The 20,959-nt window shown below is 37.2% G+C and overlaps 1 protein-coding gene across 1 annotated transcript in view; it reads right to left on the minus strand.

Annotated features, from left to right (window-relative positions):
• The window catches only part of eif3d (eukaryotic translation initiation factor 3, subunit D), a 41,711-nt gene that overhangs the window by 2,346 nt on the left and 18,406 nt on the right, over nt 1-20,959 (minus strand). The window contains exons 2-13 of the mRNA XM_056242618.1: nt 13,753-13,797; nt 12,708-12,833; nt 12,579-12,624; nt 12,320-12,456; nt 12,121-12,206; nt 11,970-12,042; nt 11,619-11,740; nt 11,406-11,538; nt 11,115-11,262; nt 800-930; nt 603-688; nt 7-136 (exon numbers count right to left, since the gene is read on the minus strand). Of these exons, the coding sequence (XP_056098593.1) occupies nt 7-136; nt 603-688; nt 800-930; nt 11,115-11,262; nt 11,406-11,538; nt 11,619-11,740; nt 11,970-12,042; nt 12,121-12,206; nt 12,320-12,456; nt 12,579-12,624; nt 12,708-12,830 (1,215 nt within the window). The 5' untranslated portion in view covers nt 12,831-12,833; nt 13,753-13,797. The remainder of the gene's footprint in view (nt 1-6; nt 137-602; nt 689-799; nt 931-11,114; nt 11,263-11,405; nt 11,539-11,618; nt 11,741-11,969; nt 12,043-12,120; nt 12,207-12,319; nt 12,457-12,578; nt 12,625-12,707; nt 12,834-13,752; nt 13,798-20,959) is intronic.

A 20,959-nucleotide genomic window follows, 5' to 3' on the forward strand; every position in this document is an offset into this window, starting at 1 on the left:
TCTTACTCGGGAGTCCCACTCATTCAGGGTCTTGACATTGATGAAAGAGACTTCTCCGTTTGCTCCGGTCATCACTCCATCATGCTCACAGCGGACCATGAGGTCAATGTCATCCCCCAGCTTCCACCTCCGGTACCTAAGAATCGGTCAGGGAAGGTCACTATTTTGAATTCAGCAAGTAACTGAAAATTTAGTAATGTCCCTTATAATAAATGTATTCTTCATTCTTAGGTTTTGTTCAAACAGCACTCAAATATGATTTGTTTTTTAAATAAAAATGTTAAGACTCAAAAAACATGTATATACTGTATCAAAAAAGAGTGAACGAGTCAATTTTAGGAGAACAATTCAATGTTACTGATCAGAATGAAATACATTTTCAATCAAATCTGATTTATGTATTATGTAAATAATACACATGTATAAATATGTAAATCCACATATGGAAATAAGATTAAAAAAAAAGAAAAAAAGACAAGAAAAGAAAAAATAATTGGGAAAAATAGCTGCCTCACCTGTCTGAACAAAACAAAACAAAACAAATTATAATAATAATAATAATATCACACACACTTATTTTATTTGCAGAGGTCTGGACATACCTGTAGGCAACAGATGCCACCTCACTCTTCTCCATGTCCTCCTCAACAAATGGGTTAGAATTGGGGAACTTGTACCTCTCTCCTCCCTGACACCAAAGCAACAAAAATGCATTCATACAAATGTCTTTGTCTGAAACAGAATATGGATGTTAATGTATCATGTTAATGGCCGGTTTACTGTGGAAAGACAAGCGTACCATTCTAAGACACTGCTGGCTGAAGTTGTGGTTGATGTAGGTGGCCTCCATAGCCAGGTTTCGGGGGGAATTGAGGGAACTGCCCTCGTCCTGAGGCGGCTCATTCGCAGTCTCACTCACAGTAAGCAGGTCTACAAGGGAGAATGAGTTTAAGCTTTAAAACTTTACATTTATTACTTTATGCAGCAAAAACACAAATAACTGGTATATCAGGGCTTAACGGTTAGATTGTTTCACAAGTAGTTAGAAGTTTTTAGGCCAATAATTTCAATGGCCCAACTGAAAAAAATTATTTTTGTCATTTATAAAAATGTTGCTAAAAATAAATATATATTTTTAACATTTCATTTTAGCAACATTTTGGTATTTTAGAGATAAACGTTGAAACGTTTCATTAAACGTTGAGTACATTTTAAAGTCTATTAAAAACACTAGGTTTTTTTTTTGCCCACCCCTAGTCTTTGCACTATTGTCTCTATCGTGGTTACGCTCACGTGACGTTGCTGTGCTGCACTGTCACGAAAGCTTATCATTTGCATGCGTTTTCAAGCATTGCGGTTTAAAAACAAGTGATTTTAAACCGTTGAAGCACAATAAGCAGCGAAAGAGAACACATTTGGCTATATGGCCACGCTGTCTGAGTAGGGGTGGTTAATCTGTCTGATTTCCCGATTCGATTCGATTACGATTATTGAAGTCCCGATTCGATTACAGTCGATTTTCGATTATTAACGATTCTCGATTAGCGATTATTGATTTTCCATTTCACAACAGTAAACGAAAATACACTACAAAGTGTTTGCAGTATTAAAAAAAGTCAGCTGCTGAATTACTTAACTCTTTTATTGAGTAACAACAACTCAAAGCACTTTCTGTGTCGTGTAGTTATAACTTCAGAATTATTTGTATGTAGCTTATGTTCTGTAGAACACAGAAATGAATACATCACATTGTGTTGTGACTCAAGTTGAACTAAACAATAACAAATAAATGAAAGGCTTATTTCCTTTAGGAAGTAGATCAGAACCAACATACTGTAGAAATTGGACAATTTTCTTCTAGAAAGACAAGGTGTTGTAGCAAGCAACGCTCGTTAGGCCGAAGACACACTGGCTGCGTGGCGTGAGCGTGGCGTTTCTGTTGCGTGTCAGCTGCGTCGCGTTTTCTGTGTCTTTGCACACCAGAAACGTGTCTGAAGCGGCGCCGCTGCTGCTAGGTGACATAGAGGGACAGTCTACATTTGGGTTAGCGGTGTGTTAATCCTTACTACAACAATTCCAACTCTTGCCTCTTGCCTTTACGACAACAATTTCAACTGTTATCACACATCTTCCAAAATCCGAAAAATAGGGAAGTGGGCTGTCTGTTTATTTCAATAACATTTACAAATTTTGTGTAGCTTTAAAGAGCCTATATTTAGCCTGATGGTGGACCGTCACTCAGAAGACACACTATGTTGTTATTGTAGCTTATTATCATTATATCCTCCTAAAGGCCCAGAACGTTTTTTTTCAAAAGTTTTTTTTCTTCTTCATGTAATCACATTGTTAAGACCATAAGAAACAAATGAAAAAAAAGAGATATTTTATTCATATGTTATGCTATGACCTCTGTAGTGAACACCAGGACTCGATTGTTTAAAAAATAAAAATGAAATAAATTTGTATATAGGCAAAAATAATGGCAATATTTGAAAATCGATAATTAGGTGTTCAAGCACGAAGTGCTGAAAACCTATTGTATTTGTGCTGATTTTTATTATTATTATTATTCCGCCCTAAAACGCATCGTGCAGACCAAACCGTAAGAGCTAGAGACTTGATATTTGGGATTAAGGTAGCACAGAAATCGAGGAGAGGTTGAGAGAGTATGAGCCCGATTGGCCCATAGGTGGCGCTATAGCAACAAAAACGCGAAAGTGATCATAACTCCTAGACCCTATGTCGTAGACTCAAGTGTCGTATATCATTGGAAAGCTGGACTCTTGACTTAAAAAATGTATATCTCCGATTTCATTTCCGGTATGCAAATTTTTCCGCTATTTCCGGTTTTGTCCAAAACCTACTTTTGCGAACTAGTCCCTGGTTTTTCGCCCGATTGGAACCAAACCAGTGCAGAAATGTTCTCTGGAGTCTGACTATCAATAATTATCAAAAAAAAGTTGAAATTTCGATTTCCGGTTGCTAGGGGGCGCAAAATTAACGTTGTGGGAGGAGCCTATTTTACTAAAACGTCTATAGCTCAAGAAGTAAATGAGATATCTTCACCAAACTTGACACACTTGTGTATGAGGACAGTTTGGGGTCACAGTAAAAAAACCGCGTCGATTTAACACTAGGTGGCGCTATAACATTAAAAAAACATAAAAGGGGGTGTGGCCACCTGACCGTTTGTCCGATTGACTTGAAAATTGGTATGCAGTGTCTTGGTCCAAGGTGCCATGTATGTGTAAAAGGATATTGGCGTATCTCAAAAAACATGGCCGCCATCGGCCAATGAAGTTTGAGCACCTGTGAGACGAGGTTAACGGAGGCCAATCGGAACGAAACTCTATGGGCATGTTCGACTCATGGCCCAAGAGGTCTGTAAGAGTTTTGAAAGAAATCGGCCACTAGTTGGCGCTAACGAGTTTTACGGCTCTGTAATCACGTGGTGTTGCACACATCCCCACAATATGCATATCATTTGATAGATCTCCTCATGTTGAACAACTTTGCCTCTAGAACCATTGCTGTCAATCAAACCGTTCATTAAATATTCACGAATATGTTAAAAACCTACTTTTGCAAACTAGTCCCTGGTTTTTTGCCCGATTGGAACCAGACCAGTCTAGGACAATTCTCTGGACACTCTAGATCAATAATTATCGAAAAAAAGTTGAACTTTGCCCTTTGCTTCGCTATAACAGGGTCATTTATAAAAGGGGTGTGTCAAAACACACTCAAAAGCCTATAAATCATAAATAAAAACTCAGAACTTCACAAAAATTGATGAGCATATGTGTCATACCATGGTGAAGAAGCATGCAAAGTTTCATGGAGATCGGACAATAGGTGGCGCTATAACTGTTGAAAAGCTTTAAAACCATGTATTTCCTATGGTAAATTGCCTGTATTGGCTGTAAATGGTCTTTTCCATCTATGATCGTATAATTTTCATATCTTAATGTTTAAAACCAGTGCAGTACAATTATCTGGACTCTCTAGATCAATAATTATCAGAAAAGGTATAATTACTTAATTTGGATGGCTATAATAGAGTGTAAATCGGATGGCTATAACAGCTATAACAGCTTGGATGGCTATAACAGCCAATAAGTGGTATTTTACTGCCCCCGGCTGTCATTTCATCATACTACTCTCTAATATTTTTATATATAATTGATATTTAGACTTTATTAAATCATTATTTTAACATTTACAATCACATTTTGTCAAAATTCATCTATTGCTCTGTACTCTCTAGAACAATAATTATAGAAAAATGTATAACTTCTTCATTTGTATGACTATAATAGGGTCAATTCAATATGTAACCTTGACCGAAAGGCAATATCTTTTCAATAAATGCTCATAGCTTCTTAAAAAAAAGGTCAAGAACAGCTATAACTGCTTGAAAAAAGGCTAACAGCCAATAAGTGGTATTTTACTGCCCCCTGCTGTTTAAAAAAAGTCATTTTGTCACACTACTCAACTATAATTAATATTTAGACTTTATAAATTCACTATTTTAACATTTACAATAACATTTAGTCAAAAATCGTCTATTGAAGTGACAATTGAGTCACATTGGCTCCTGAAGTTCCAAATGTCTCTATCTACATCAGAATGAGCGTGTGTAGATTAAATTATATGAAAACATGGCCTATTGTATAAGTAGGCTGTAATAGCACTGTTGTCCACTAGATGAAGCAGCAGCATTAGATATTTTTAATCTTTTTTTATATGATTTTCACAATAACATATCCCAAAAATGTGTGTGTGTGTGTGTGTGTGTGTGTGTAAGCAGGCATTATGGAGTTAACATGAAAAAAATGGTTTGCTTCAGTGGAGAATACTGGAGAAACAAAAGCCGCGTTTCCACCGCAGGAACTTTACCCAGGAACTAGGAACTTTGGCCTGGTACTCGGTGTGTTTACACCGCAGGAACCAGGGTCTAAATGAAGTTCCGGGTAGATATTTCCCCCTCCGAAAGTCCCTGCTCGCGAGGTAGTACTTTTTCAAAGTTCAGGAACTTTCGCGGGTGGGGCTTGTGCGCTGAACATGCTGATTGGTTGTGTTCACGCCGCATTATGATTGGATAACTCCGCGCAGCATTTTATTTTAACCGGAATTTTTAGAATCTATTGCAGTTCGTGGCTTCATGCAGTAATGAAGTTCCATGCAGTAAGAGTTGTCTGTCTGCAAATATGGAATTTAATAAAAATAAAAAAGGCAGCTGGACCGACGACGAGATTCAGGCTTTATTAAGCATATTTGCGGAAGAGAAATTTTCTGCGCGTTCGTCCCAGCCTTCTCACGGTCAATGTCCGCAATAGCTGATAACATACGCTGTCTAATTTTAGATCTAACGTTAGCATTACGAGCTTTCTGAACACGCTTTAGTATCAGTGCTCGTCTCTTTTCTGCCGTTTTGTTAATTACCTGGTTAGTAAACCAATACATCTCAAACAACTGCAGCACAGTGTGAATCTCTTCCATATTTATTATAAATGTGGCGCTCAAAACTGATTACTGTCTTTTACAGTCTACTGTCCGTCACAAGCAAGCAATGAGCAGTCGCGCGCAGTTTACCCGGTACTTTAGACCGCGATGTAAACGCAGAAAGCTACCGGTCTGGGGCAAAAAAAGTTCCTGGGAAAAAAGTTCCTGGGACAAATTGTTCCGGGCAATTGCGGTGGAAACGCGGCTATAGTAGTTGAAAATGAAAGTGAGCCAATAAGTGGTCTTCTACTGCCCTCTGCTGGCCACTCTTCTTATTAATAGTCTTTTTTTGTATATAGACACTATAAAATCACTTATATAACAATTACTATTATAACACATTCTTATTTTGTCAGCGTTTATCACTTCAATTGTTCTTATGCTTCACATAATTGCTATCAACGTGGTAAATCATGGTAAATAACGCCAGAAACATGGTAAATCATAGTAAAAAAGGTAAATCATGTTAGAATCCTGGTAAATTATTCTAGAATGTGCTATATCATGGTAAATCATCCTATAACATGGTATATCAAGGTAAACTATGGAAAAATCATGTTAGATTCATGGTAAATCATACTGGAACATGGTAAATCATGAAAAATCACACTGAAATGTAGTATATCATGGTAAATCATGCTTGCTACATAAAACTTAATGTATTTTGATGCTTTTGTGCTTAACGGCCTGAAAGGCCTTAACTGCTTGAACACCGCTAAAATGCTGCTTGCAGCTTTAATTATTATTATTATTTGTTTAAATTACATTGATATCTGAATTTATATCAAAACCTAGACTTTCAAACATCAAAATGTAATTTATTAATATGTATTCGTGTACAAAATGACATAAACATCGTTTCCTATTCTATTTAGCCTGGAAACGCTTCCAACACGCTTGCGTGTCGCGTGAAAAATAGGCGTCGGTTCTATTTCTAGCATGCACGCGTTTTCCGCGCGGCTCATGCAGGCAGTGTGCAAGCTCTAACCTGTTAACATGGGAGCCGAAATAAAAACGGACACACCACGCAGCTGAGACGCTCACGCCACGCAGCCAGTGTGTCTCCGGCACACCTGCTCTCACTCGCTCTGGCTGCCGTTACACGCGCTTGCTACTGGAACTGGGCGCGTTCGTGACGTTCAACTTCCGGTATAACATTTTTTACAAAATAAAATAATGCAATTTTTTTTTTATAATAAAAAATAGATTTTTGAAAATGTAATAATCGATTCATACTCGTCCATAACATAATCGCGATTAATCAATAATCGATTTTTTTCACCACCCCTATGTCTGAGAGACTGTTTCTGAGTGCTGTCTGAGGCGAGCACATGAAGCCGCTGCTCATTGAGCGTGAGATTACTGAACAGTTCTTTTTGCTACCTAATTGGGCTTTAAAGGTTAAATACACATACTTGCGTGTCTGTCAAAATGTCGGTCTTTGCAAGCATCCTCGTAAACTGTAATTTACGTATAAACAGTTGAAAAAGATAACGCATGTGAATTAGGGCCCGTTTACACTTGGTCACTTCATGTGTTTTCTCTGATCGGATAGCTATCAGATCATGAAAAGACCAGGTGTAAATGCCCTTAGAATTGATTTCGAGCCAGATTTAAATCCAATCGCTCAAACCACTTCAGGAGCTGGTCTGAGACGCATTCCAGACAAAACTGGTGTAGTCATATTTGTACATTTTACTCCCTCCAAAATGTTAAAAAAATGAACGTGTGAGAGTTATAGGCTATGTGACACGTTATAGCCAGGTATGACAGCGCTACTGCAACACGACGCCGCAGAAGAGCAGTATCTCTTCAGCAAGTCAATGCACAAACTAACGTAAACGAAACAAAGTTTGGTGTCACCGACGCTCAAAACACAATCATCTTCATTAAAAGTAGTGAGACTAAATGATCTTACCAGTGCTGATGCTGCTCTCTCTCCTATTGCTGTCTTTGTTCTTGAAATTAGCTGATGATAAATAAAATGCAGCTCATATTTGTTGCTTTCGTTGACGTGAACTGAGGATCGAACTTATATTCGTTTTGTGGAGACACATTTATGTGGCCATGTGTAAATGGAACCGTTTTAACAAATCAGATAGCTACCTGATCAGTAAAAACGCATTAAGTGACCAGGTACAAACAGGCCCTTAGTATATTGGATCCGTGCAGCTCTTAAAGTGACAGCAGCCTAATAAACCTGCTCCCGTCTGCCGTTAATAAAAACAACAAAAGAGAAAGTTTCACTTCTCTTGACTGAATCACTTTTGTAACTAAGAATAAATGTACATTTAATTTACACTGAATACTATGCACTGTTTCTGTCTATATATATTTGATTACTTTATACAATGTATGTATTTCTGATAGTGCTTGAAGTTTTTCAGGTAGGCCTATTTGTCTTTGTTCTATTGTAGTTTGTTTTCCTACTGCTGGTAATGAGTTTCTTTGTTATTATTTTATCACCATTTACGTCTTCAGTAAGCTTGAGAGTTTATTACTTAGACTAGTATTAGTTTTATTTGTGATATTCAAAATGGTGACAAGAATTGTGAAATGTTATCAAAAAAATATTACTTAAAGCAAATATAACTACATTGTGATACATATCATTATCATGAAATAAAATTACTCATTTTGTGATATAAGATTTTGATCATATCTTCCACCTCTAGCAAAGACTATAAAAAACTGCTGCAATTTCAACAAAACCTCATTGTTGTTAACCAGCTTGACGTTTTTAATTTGGTGACAAATTTAATTCTCCAGAATTTGCAACAACAATGCTAAACAACTAGCAAGGCATAAAAAGTAAATTAATTCAAATTAATGCAATACTAGCTGGCACTCTCACACTGACCCCGGGGCAATCCTTATTGTTGAGCCCTGCATATCAAGACAAGTGCAAATTTATAATAATCCCTATAGTTAAACCAGAATATGGCCAGCATCAAGACACTAACAGCCTTTTGACAGCCATTAAAATGAGTAGCACTCAACTGAAGCTAGGGATGGGACGATTACCGGTTTCACGATAAACCACGATAAAATGTCCTGGCGGTTAGTATTATCGTTTAAAATTTAATTATCATAAAAACCGTGTTTGATTATCGTGATTTTGAAAACTCGCGGTAAATCCTGTCCAGCCAGAATCAGTCTGACGCAGGCGCGAGCACTCAGCAGGCGCGCAGATGCAATGTTGTTTTTTTGCGCGAGAAGACATGGCGGAAGTCAGTGACAGCGCACGGGAGATTTTTCAGCCATCCAAGAGGACAAAATCGGAGGTATGGTCGTATTTTGGCTATTACAAGAGTCCCGAGGGCAATTTAATCGAGGATGGGCAGCCTGTCTGCAAATCTTGCAAGAGGAAAGTCGCTGCAAAAGGGGGAAACACGTCAAATCTGCTAAGTCATCTAACTAGGGATGCACGATGATATCGGGACAACATCGGTATCGGCCGATAAAAGCTTAAAATGACCATCATCGGCATCGGCCGATATGAATATTTCTGCCGATGAGCCTTGCCGATAGGGTGGCGTGTTTCCTATGCGCACGTGACGACCGTGAACGAAGCATGAGCGCCAGCAACTTAAACTTCCAACTAGGGGTGTGCCGTGCGTCTCACGGTTTTTGATCGTGGACGATTAAAATGTCTCCACTATCTGCTTTTGAAGAAAAATCATAGTATCGTGCATTCTATCAGTTCAATTCTGGCGCCTTCATCTCAACATACTGTACAACGCGACGTACATTCACATCACATCACATGTAAACGCAGAGGTAGAGTTACACTCACGGGACACCGCAATTCACAAAAGTTCATTGTTTGCATGTGCGTCAAAGTCTTGCTAGGTAAACATGTCATTCACGTGCTGATGCGCTGTTCTAACATCCGCTTTTCTGAGCGCGTTACACCCGACGCTCACAGGAACTAAAGCCTGTCACAGCGCCTGCATACTGGACTAATCTTTCGAGTCTTATTGCGCTGATACTGTCAAATACACACAAGGTTTACATAAACAAAGTTGGTTATGTCTAAAGTGAAAGCAAACTGAGAAAATCTGCTTGTCAAATGCGTGTATATTAGACGCGTCACTCGCGTGCAGTTCTTAAAGAGACAGTAATAATATTCTGCCGCTTGTCTTTAAAGAGATACTGCACCCAGAAATAAAAATTCTGTCTATCTAATGTTGTTTCAAACCTGGATTCATTTCTTTCTTGTGCTTAAATATGCTATGGAAGTCACTGGAGTACAGCAACTGTTTGGTTAGCCACATTCTTCCAAATAACTTTTATAATTTCAACAGAAGAAAGAAACTTGAGAGAGTAAATGATGACAATTTAAATTTTTGGGAGAACTATCCCGTTAATGTTAATAAAACAACAAAACACAGAGGAAATCACTCACTGCTCTTGACTGAGAACAATAATAGAAGCTTTAATAAGCTTTTTTTGCACTTAAAAAAAATACAACTATATCGGTATCGGTATCGGCATCGGGCAAAATTAGTTTGAAAATATCGGCATATCGAATATCGGCCAAAATTCTATATCGTGCATCCCTACATCTAACGTTACGTGACAACCACCCACTGAGTTAATTTTTACCTTAATACAACAACTAACTTGGGCAAATAATTAGAAAAAATTTATTGGAGATGAATTATTTCATTATCTCACTTGTAATTATTGCAAAGCTTCCGCGAAGAGAAAAGTTTTACAGCAAGTGGATTTGAGCCAAGACGAACGAACATATTCAAACTATTAAGGGTGACATTTAAGGGATAATGTATTGTATTCATTCATAGTAAACTTATTACAGTTTTATTTTTTTATTTTTTACCACAGAAATAATTTAAGGGACATGAAATATTGAATTGTGATTAACTTAATGTTTTTAAATCTTGCCGGTTTATAAATCCATTATACAAGTTACAGTGTCCAAATCAATCGTAAAGTAAATGTGATCACTACAACAATATTGTAGTAGTATTAATACTAAATTACTCTGATTTAATTTTCAAAACAGTCAAAACTGAGACGCAAGACATACACATTTGAATGAAACCAGAGATTGCGTCCCCGGTGATCCGAGACATGGATGTGCGCTGTGTAGTGTGTTGCTATTTACAACAGTCATTATAAGTATTCCAGTAGTTTAGTCACCCTGACCCAACCAACATATTTTGTTCATTTAAAGTGTGTGTGTGAGTGTGAGAGAGAGAGAAAGTGATTTATTAATAATAATAATATTCAGTCATAATAACTTACACACATCCATAAGTGTTATTATCATTATTAATTATAGGGTTTAATGACGGGTTCATTAAAATCTGCACAAGGAAAACTTATACCTCTCACTCTCAGGGCTCCATGTTAATGTTAATATAATGTTTATGCTTAAAAAAAGTGCATAGCTGCTAGCTTGCTAATTGTATTTTTTTGTTTGTTGATTTTCAAATATTTTCAGGGTGAGCATCAGTTCTTTTTGAACATTTCCATCTCATTTTAACAAAACCGTGATAATATTGATAATCGTGATAACTTTGGTCACTATAATCGTGATATGAAATTTTCATACCGTCCCATCCCTAACTGAAGCACACGCTTACCAAAATCAGAGTTGTCTCTCTTGTCAAAAAAGAGCTTGTTGCCCACACGTTGAACGATAATATCCCAGGAGTTGACTGAGCGTGTGCAGCACATCAGAGTTGCCAGGATGGCATCGGTGGCAAACACATTGCCCTGGGTCTTTGCCAGCTGTGGATGAGTTGTGTTCAGAAAAAGCTCAATTAGCAATACCATTTATACTAGAAAAGACAGACACATCAATAACGTTTTCAGAAACCAGCAGCAATCAATGACAAACGAAAGTGGGCGAGTGTAAGTGTGCTTCAGAGTACCTTGCGGATCACAGGGTCATCAGTGGTGGTAACGGTGTGAAAGATCCTCTTGATGCTCTTGAGTGGTTTCTCATTGCGTGTGGTAATGCGATCGAAAGCCTTGTCGTAGTACTCAAGAGCTCCACAGCACTCACTGAGAAAGAGAAGAACGAAAATGAAGGACTCCCTCAAGAGTAACAATCTCGATGACATGAGTGATGTCAGAATGCTCACACGTCAATAGGGTCGGCCACATCCATGTATCTCATCTTCATGAGCCTGGGAAAGTCCATCTCTTCCTTCACCTCCCAGTCACTGCGCACCTCCACCGAGGAGTCCCTGGGCTTGAGCTGGGCCTGAGGAGACAGTAGATGTTTAACGATATTCAGGCAATTGAGAAATAGAAGAGGGAAAAGATCTGATACTTTCATACCAAGTTGATATTAAAACTCAATACTAAAAATGCCCATCTTGGTGGGGTATTAAATGCAAATACAGTCAGTTTGTTTTAAAGTCATGCTGAAATGGATGTAGTGACAGATGTTTTCTTGCGTATTGTGAAAAAAAAATGTATGCATTTGATACCTGAGACTTCTGATCCCACTTTTGCCGAACACCAAATTGCTTCTGAAATTTCTTCTGCAAGCGCATACGGTCCCTATTCAGAGAAAGATCAGGCTGAGTGTGTGTTGACTAGTTTTTTGTGTTGTTTTCCTACTGGGTAAGCAGAACTCACCTTTCCTTTTGCTTGGCGCTCTTAGGCAGGGTCTGCATGTTGAACTGAGTAAGGGTCCTACGATCTTTGTCTCTCCGAAGATTCCTCTGTAGAACAGAAGCACAGAATAACAAACACTTAGAAAAGAGAGAGCTATAGAGGATTGGAGAAAGGTTGGTGTAAGAGAGAAAAAAATGTAATGTTTAGAAAGCAGCTCTACCTGAGCAAATCGCATACGGTTTCGCTGATAGGCGGTCTTCTGAGTCTTGGCAGTATCTACCAACTGGAAGCTTGTTTCATCCTCCTCATGGAAATAAGCATACTGACTGCCGCCTCCAAACTGAGATGAGTATTTATCTACACAGAACAGAAGAACAACAATTTTGACTGATAAGTGACTTGAGCAAAAAAAGAAAGGTCATTTTGCTCACATGTAGCAATTACAGTGGGTGAATAAAAATTAATGTGCAAACACTCACTTGTGTATCTCTTATCCTGGTAAGTTGCACCAGTCCAGTCAGCCACCTACATATAAAAATGATTGCAATTTACTTTTAGGGAATAAAATTGTAATAAGGTTGGCCAGTGAATAATTAACAAGAATGTACCTTTCCCAGTCGGTCTCCTTTACTGAAAGGCTGGTACGGCATGTCTTTAAACTTCTCAGGAACAGCACAAGGACCCCATCCTGACGGATTGTCCTGAATAACAGGTGCATGAAACTTTGCCATTGCCTAAAAAAAGAAAGAAAAAAAGTATGTCTGTCTATAACATAAGGCACCATTCAAGTACATTTCTATATACCAAATGTATCTACTAAATATTATCCCTTTTTTCTCTTATATTTGAGCACTGCCTTTACACTAGAAATTACCAACATATCAAGCACTAAAGGAATAATTTATGCAAGTAAAATAGTTGTATTATTGCATATTTCACTATTTATTAACAAAAATGATATGTAATAGTAACAAAGGATGGACAATACAGTCTACTTTTTAGCAATAATAACAGTAAAAAAATAAAAATAAAAAAGTCGGTAATGCCGGTTCCGGACACATGACCTAAGTCTCCTTCTCATTGGTCGGTGAGTATTCTTTTGACAGACGAACAAGAAAAATCGAAATACACTACGAAAATAATCTTATTTTTAAAAATCCTGCATGGAAGGTTCATAATGGAACTATTAAATTCGTGTTATGCCGCGAAAAATAGCCTCGAATGTTAAAATCTATAATCATTCATTGCCACGGACCGCAGTTGCATCTCTACGGCCATTGAGTACGACATCCTGGAGCATTTTACAAGCGGCCATGATGAGAAGCGTCCCCGCTAACCAAGTCACAACTTACACATGTACCCATCCCTCTCCCTTTTGACGTAGGTTATTTTTGTAAGAAGCAGATGCTATTAATCTACGAAGAACGGTGACATCGTGTGAACAATTGGGTCTGAACGATAAACAGTAGCGAGGAAGGATTGAGCGCGTAAAAGCAGCTGAGCTAATGGATTTAGCAGTAGCGCACATGCTGCTCTCCTTAACGTAAAGTTACATGAGAAGTAAGTTAACTGATCAGTCATTTGCCGCGGCTTCAGTTTTCCGTTCCTGACTGAAATAATAAAGCATCTGAGATAAATTCACGCAAAACCTACCTTTACTGGAGTACGAATTCGTATTGATTCAAGGATGCACGACTACAGAGGTAGTACGGTGAGAGCCCGTGCCGTAAAGGAACGCGTCACTCTAATTTTACGACACAAACAAAATAAAAGTCCGTCTGGTTTGCGTATGTGGCTAAAATAAAAGCTCACACTCTGAGCTGGGTGAAATGAAGAGGAACAATGATTTAAATCAAGTCAAGTCAAGTCACCTTTATTTATATAGCGCTTTTTACAATACAGATTGTATCAAAGCGCTTCACAGTGATAACATATCACAGTGATAACAAATCATTTATATTTAATTTGAATTTAAATGACTGTACATTACCGTCTTTTATATATAATGTTTAATGGCAGTGGGCTTGTTGTTCCACAAAATGTCTGGAGATAATGTCAAGGCATCAATGGGAGGCTACTGACATTTTCTGTGACATTATATTCAATACCTTTCTCCAGAAATTTTGTACAATACAACAAGCAATACAATAAGTTTTTATTATATATATATATATATATATATATATATTTATGTATGTAGATATTATATTATATATATATATATATATATATATATATATACTGTACATATATATATATAAATATATATATATATATATATACTGTACTATGGCGGAATAAGTCTCACCTCCTAAGTAAAAGAGCCAATAGATAATTGGTAAAGTTATTGGTCACTGCAGCTGCCCCGGTTGCTATAGAAACAGTCACACAAAATTCTTTCTTTTTTTTTTTTTTGGTCATGATTTGAGTGTTTAGAAACAAAATTTATGATACAGTTTTTGTCAGATTTCATTGGTGATTTCAAATATGAAATTTAATTGTAAGCATGGAGAACAGCTTTGGAATTTGATGTTTCCTCATTCAAAGAGATAGGAGCTGCTCTTGCATGACTGAAATAGCTGCCTAAGAGGTTTTTTCAAAGATGGCCACCAAGTGAAATTATTTGCCTGAAAGGGACAAATGGTGCGTCCCAGTTCAGAGGCTGCATCCTTTGAAGGTCATGAAGGTCGGACTGAGCGTTGTTAAATGGGACGGTCTATCCATAAGGAGGATTGTTCTTGTCGCCCAGCAACTGTGACAGCTGCCGTTGATGAATGAAACACGTTAGTACTGGACTTTTTTGAAAGTTCTATTAAACTGTCTGAAAACAAAACAGGGTTTATAACCTTTCTAAATATGTTCACCAAGGTCCATTTATGTAAATAATAAAGAGTATAAATTATATATAATTGCATATTAGTAAGAAGTCAACATTTAAACCGCTTTAAAAGATATTTGAGTAAGTTGAAACCCAATAGCCTACTTACGTTTAAAAGTGTATTTCTTAAAAAAAAAAAAAATCCTGTGGTCACTGGCACGCAATGAATTCTGGGGTAGGCAAGGGCGTGAAGGATCCATCTGTTGTATCCTTCATTTCACAGGAAATGAAGTACGCATTTCAAGGCTGCATTTGAAGGAGCATTGAATTGGGACAGTCTTTGTTGCGTCGCTGTGACACAATCGGCCTTCAAAGGGTGCAGCCTCTGAATTTGAATTCAGCTCTTGACTAAATTGATCATTTACGAATTCAGCATTCGATAATAAATCATGAATCGGTTAGTCTTGACTCGATTCGGCTCATGTGCGCTCAACGCCTCTGCCAATCGGTTTCCAACAAAGTAATTAATGCGATCAGACTCGAGGATGAACATAGCAGTCAGGTGGAGCAGAGAGGGTAAGGTCTCCAAGAAGAAATAGTGAAATAGGCAATAGCAAATTTACTGACCTGTTCATGGATTCAAGTGTAGGTCAGTTTCATCTGTAAATAGGCCACTGTAGTTTTGTCTTCATTTATTTAGCTAAGTATTGAAATGCTAGCAAATGTAAGTAGCACCCCATTACTATCGTCAGTCAAAATACTAAAGGACATCACTATTATCCATTGTAAAGTTACGTTAGTACAGTAACTAACTAGCCTAATATTAGCCTACTATTTCAATACTCCTTGGGACTATAGTAGCCCACTTTTTTAGTGTATAAAAGAGCATTTTTAAGTATATGTAGCAGTAGTAAACTTTGAGCACACAACTACTTTACAACTTTGAAGATGTTATTTTACGTGTGTTGCTTGTTTCTGCTTCTTCTTAACCTGTGTTTTGATCTGGAGATTCTGTACACTTTCAGAAGAAGGGCAATAGCGCCCCCTACCGTTTAAAAGTGAAATCATAGATTGCCGGAAAATTCAGTCAATGGAGGGGAAAGAGTAAAGTTTATTAGAAGTAAATTCCTATGTACACTACCAGTGGACTACACAATAATTCACATACTCAGAATTAGGAACATATTTTTTCTTAATAAATCTATATTTTTAAACAATGTAAGTTTATAAGACAGTAGGCTATGTAAAATACTGTGAAAATGTATTTAATAGGCAACTCAATCAAAAGAGTAAACACAACTACAAGCCAAGTATAGAATACTTGATTATACTTTTATATAGGCCACATATACTAAGACTTCTCTGTCAGTATAAGTGAAGTATACTTAAGTGTAATTTAAAGTACATTTCTGAGAAGACAAAAAAAGTAGACTGAAATTTTTAGTTTAAAATAAGTAATCTTTAATTGTTTTGCACAGCCCCAACCTTTAAACTTTTTTTTTTTTTTTATGTGATGGCTATGCAAAAAATAGGGTTGTCTATGGTTTCAAAATTTGTTGTGTATGGGATCATGGCCTGGATGACTGAGAGATTTCCCGGCATGAAATTTTTTCCCTGTCCGGCTCATATCATCACTTTCTTCTTTCCATCTTTCACTTTCTCAACTACTTTGATTCTCCAACCAACCACCCACTTACCTGCCGCTCTAACTAGTATGAAACTTACTTACTTTCTTTCTTTCTTTCTTTCTTTCTTTCTTTCTTTCTTTCTTTCTTTCTTTCTTTCTTTCTTTCTTTCTTTCTTTCTTTCTTTCTTTCTTTCTTTCTTTCTCCTTGTCTTTAGCTGGCAGCCTTTTGGTCTCCAAGCAACATGACTCACGTCCGCTGAGACTAGAGTGAAGTTGTCTAGTTGCAAAGTGTATGTGATTTAGAATTTGGATTTTTATCTCAACTTCCATTTCGGTGCACACGTAAATTATTATTATTTTTGTTTCTATTTATTCATGGTGTTAAATTGAATTGAAGCTTTTCAGAACAGCAGAGTTGAAATGAACAAACATTCTGAGTGCGTATGTGGGGAGTAAGAGTCTTCTGAATCTCTTGAACGGCAGTGGAGACCCTCACCCTTCTGACGTACCTTCCCATAAGAGCCACTAAGCCTCTGCGGTTCTAAAGAAGGACAAATCAATCAATCCTTGCAGCTCTAAGGTTGCTGTGGTCTTGCAAATACTCAAGCTGCTGGGAGACAAGATACCTTGAGTGCCATCTCAGTATGTGTTAGGCAGCTAATGAGAGGTGGTGACATTTAATTAGGCTTTTTTGGTGGAGTGTCTTGCAGCACTCATGAAGGATTGCAATTAGGGTAGATGAGCTGTTTTACATCTTGGCCTGTCATTCATTTCCAGGTTGCCCACAGGTCGCACAGCAGTACGCTGTACCTCGCTAAAAGCCAATGCAGCTTCAGAGCCTGTTATTACCACCCCTGACATGATGAGGATTTATTAAAAATGTATCACTATGTAATGAGAATAATGTTTAGAGTGAGAGGTAAACATATTTCTGTGTTTGGATACATGTCTGTTTCAGCACCTGTTTCACTAAAAGCAAGTCCTTAACAAAACAAATATATATATATATATGTGCAGAAATGTAGCATAATGGCATAATTGGTGTAATTTGTCTCACAAAGAAAGATACCTGGTAAAGATAGAAGATAAATTCATATAAATGCAGCCTCAATTTTCAAAGTGTTTTTGAGGATCTGCCAAGGAGAAAAATCCAAATAACCTTTGAGATAACTATGAAGAAAAAATTAGCATGCAGCTCAGATTGAGGTAACATCCTCTGCGGGCTCGACATCCTGCAAGTATTATACCTGCTTTAGCATAAAATGTAAGAATTTATACTTGATTGGAAAGAATAATTGAGTTGTTGGCTGCTCTCCCGTGTCCAAGGATTGAAATGATCAACAGCTGCTGTGTATTAAAGGCCTCCATGAAGCTTTTCTTCCTGTAGCACACCTGTTCTTTTCTTGTGTGTTTTGCTGCAGTCACACCCATCAACAGGACTATCTGTAGCACAAAATGCAATTAATTTTTGTGCAATATTTTTGGGAAGTCAGGAAGGGTGACACGTTATGGCACCCAGACCAATGACGGAGGCACTGTTTATACAGGAAGCAAAAATTGCTTCTTTTTTCCCTATTCGACTCAAATCAGGTCCATTTTTTTGTAGTCTGAACTAGTGTTGTCACAAAACTGGAATTTCCAACTTCACTACGATACCTTGAAAAATATAAAAATGCGATAACATTTTTGATATCACGGGGAAAACTGCCAAAGTAGACTAAAGTGGACTATCAAAATAAAGTGCAAAAATATGATGTTAGATAACAGATTCTTTTATTAAAAATTTACATTTAAAGGCCACATTTTACAGTTTTTTACAATCACTTTGTTACTATTTTCAGAACCTTGATGTCATTTTTCACAACTCTAGACACAAAACTCACAACCAATGATCAAAATGCACATTTTTCAAAACCCTTTTCTCAATTGCTTGGATACAATACACATAAAACTTAGATCATTTGTTCATTCAACAAAAATCACCTGTTCAATATGACACAACTTAAAGGGGTCATATAATGCCATTTTCATACAAGTTATGCTTAGAATTGTGGGTAGTGTAGTATTTCTCCAGAAGATCGCGAATAACAAGGTTGATTTCATACCTTGTAGCTTTTATAGGAGCAGAAACTTTTGTTTCACAACCTCGTAGTCAATCTACCTTGAATGGTTTAGACATTATGGCTGAAAATCAATATCCTACGGAAGAAATTGAATGGGATTTGGCTAGTCTGTTGGGGCCCCCCTTGGAGGGCGGGGCCTGTTTCAATTGAAACGGGTGAAACATAGGTAAGGCTGCCCGCCCCTGACGGCCGCAAAGAAGTTCGACAATTAAGGCTTGAACAGGACGTTTCTGAATGGTTGGTTAACATAATGTCACTTTGATCTATCTTTGTGTACTGGCAGGGTAGAGTAATTTAGTGAGACGTAAAGAGATTGTTCCTTACAATGATCTAACTATCAATTGATACAACTGCTCAAAATGATAAGTAACTGTTGCAGTAGGCATAGTTGAATGGAAACAGACACACAATCTTCCATGTTTACAGTAAATCATGAAAGTTTCAAGATAATGAGATTCATTGTCACCAATTAGCGTGGAGCATGAACCAATAAGACTACAATATCCATGGATGTAGCCTAATATTTTATATTTTTGCTTTGATTCCAATAAACCTATGTTGTGATTGTACTGTAGTGTTTTGCATCAATATATTACAAACTTTGTTCAATGATTCCACTATGTCTGTATTCTCTCTACTACTGCAGTACTTTTACAGAGATTTATTTACTGTACATGTAGTACCATAATGAAACCTGTATCACCTATTTTGTTCTACAAGATTTTTTGATTGTGCGAACAATGACACAGTGAAACTATTGGTTGCTTGTGTGTGGGTTTTCTATAGTTATGTTTAAATGGTATTTCACAGTAAATTTGTTTTTTGAACCAATGATTGTGCAAATGCAAGATTTCTTTAAAGATGTGAATGCACAATGCAATGTTTTGAACATTAGACAGCCTGTGTTACAAGTGATAACCGTTTTGAGTTTTTGTGTCTAGAGTTTTGAAAAATGACATCAAGGTTCTGAAAATAGTAGCAAAGTGATTGTAAAAAACTGTAATAGTGAGACATTTTCGTCACATTTCGGTGCCATTTCTTACCCTGCAGAGAAATATGCGGTTTGATGTCAACCGTCATGCTTGTGTTTTAAACCCATTAAACTCCACATAATACACTTCAGGGCTTACAGTACGAGAGCTTGACCTCCAGCTCAGCTGTTTTCCTGTTTCTTGAATCTTCACTCCTCCGCTTTGTGTCTTTGTCCATCTTTCATGTCATTATACAGCTTCAGGAAGTGTGTGTATACTTGGCTTCCAAAAATCCTGCAAAGCGCCTCTTTTTTTCATCTATTCCCCAGCACTGGAGTAATGAACACCATTACACAAAAGTAGAAAGGGGTTCAGGGAGTTTGTACACATTTAATTGAAAGAGAAATTACTAGACCTTTCTTGCTGGCTGATGAAGCAGCCCACATTCTCAATTTCAGTGAAATCCTCGCTATAATTGGCCAGCGAGTCACTCCACTGAAAAATGGCTAGATAAATTAATTAGGAAATGTGTTATTAGGAACAATGTGATCTGAACAACCACACTAAATGAATGACAACATTAATTATTTCAAAATACTTGCTTGTCTCTCCAGGACAGGGATTATTGTATGTTTTTAAAGATAATACTGTGGATGTTATTTATTTATTTATTGGGCTGACACCTAATTCAACTAATCAGTTCATTTAGAGCACTAATGTCCTTAAATGGGTGGATCAAGTAAGGAAGGCATCCAAAATGGGCTTTGAGCAGCACTGAGACATTGCTAAAAGCAGCTTGACCGTGTCTCTTAGCCATATACACCTTCATATAAAAACTTGTCAAGACTTAACATCGGCCAGACTTACAGATTTTCTTGGGGTGCTGCAACACTTATTACATGTTTATTATTGGGTTTAAAAAAAGAAACAGCAAGACATTGACATTGATTGACTGCTTTTGCTTTTATTGAGTCTATCACTAGAAGGACTATTGATCTCACTTTCCTCTTGCATCATTACTTCAGCTTTAAAAGGTCTGACCTTTCTTCAAAACAGTCCTTGGCTGGCATTGTGTAATCACTGGCTAGTTCATGCTCAAACATCTCCCTCAAAAGAAAAAAATACACACAAACAAGTGCATATGTTATGTTCTACTCATGGTACTCAGTATGTGGTTTCTATTATGTCAAGCTAAATTTAGTTGTAGGTCATTTGTTAAATAATAAAACAAATAAAAAAAACAGGTTCAATTGTGCCTGCAGTGTTGTTCTTAGAAGCCAGATTTGTGAGGAATTGATTTGTTAAAGGCACACTGTGGAAC

This window comes from Rhinichthys klamathensis, unplaced genomic scaffold (genome assembly GCF_029890125.1).
Source record: "Rhinichthys klamathensis goyatoka isolate OS25496 unplaced genomic scaffold, OSU_Roscu_1.1 h1tg000733l_1, whole genome shotgun sequence".
Taxonomy (NCBI): Eukaryota; Metazoa; Chordata; class Actinopteri; order Cypriniformes; family Leuciscidae; genus Rhinichthys; species Rhinichthys klamathensis.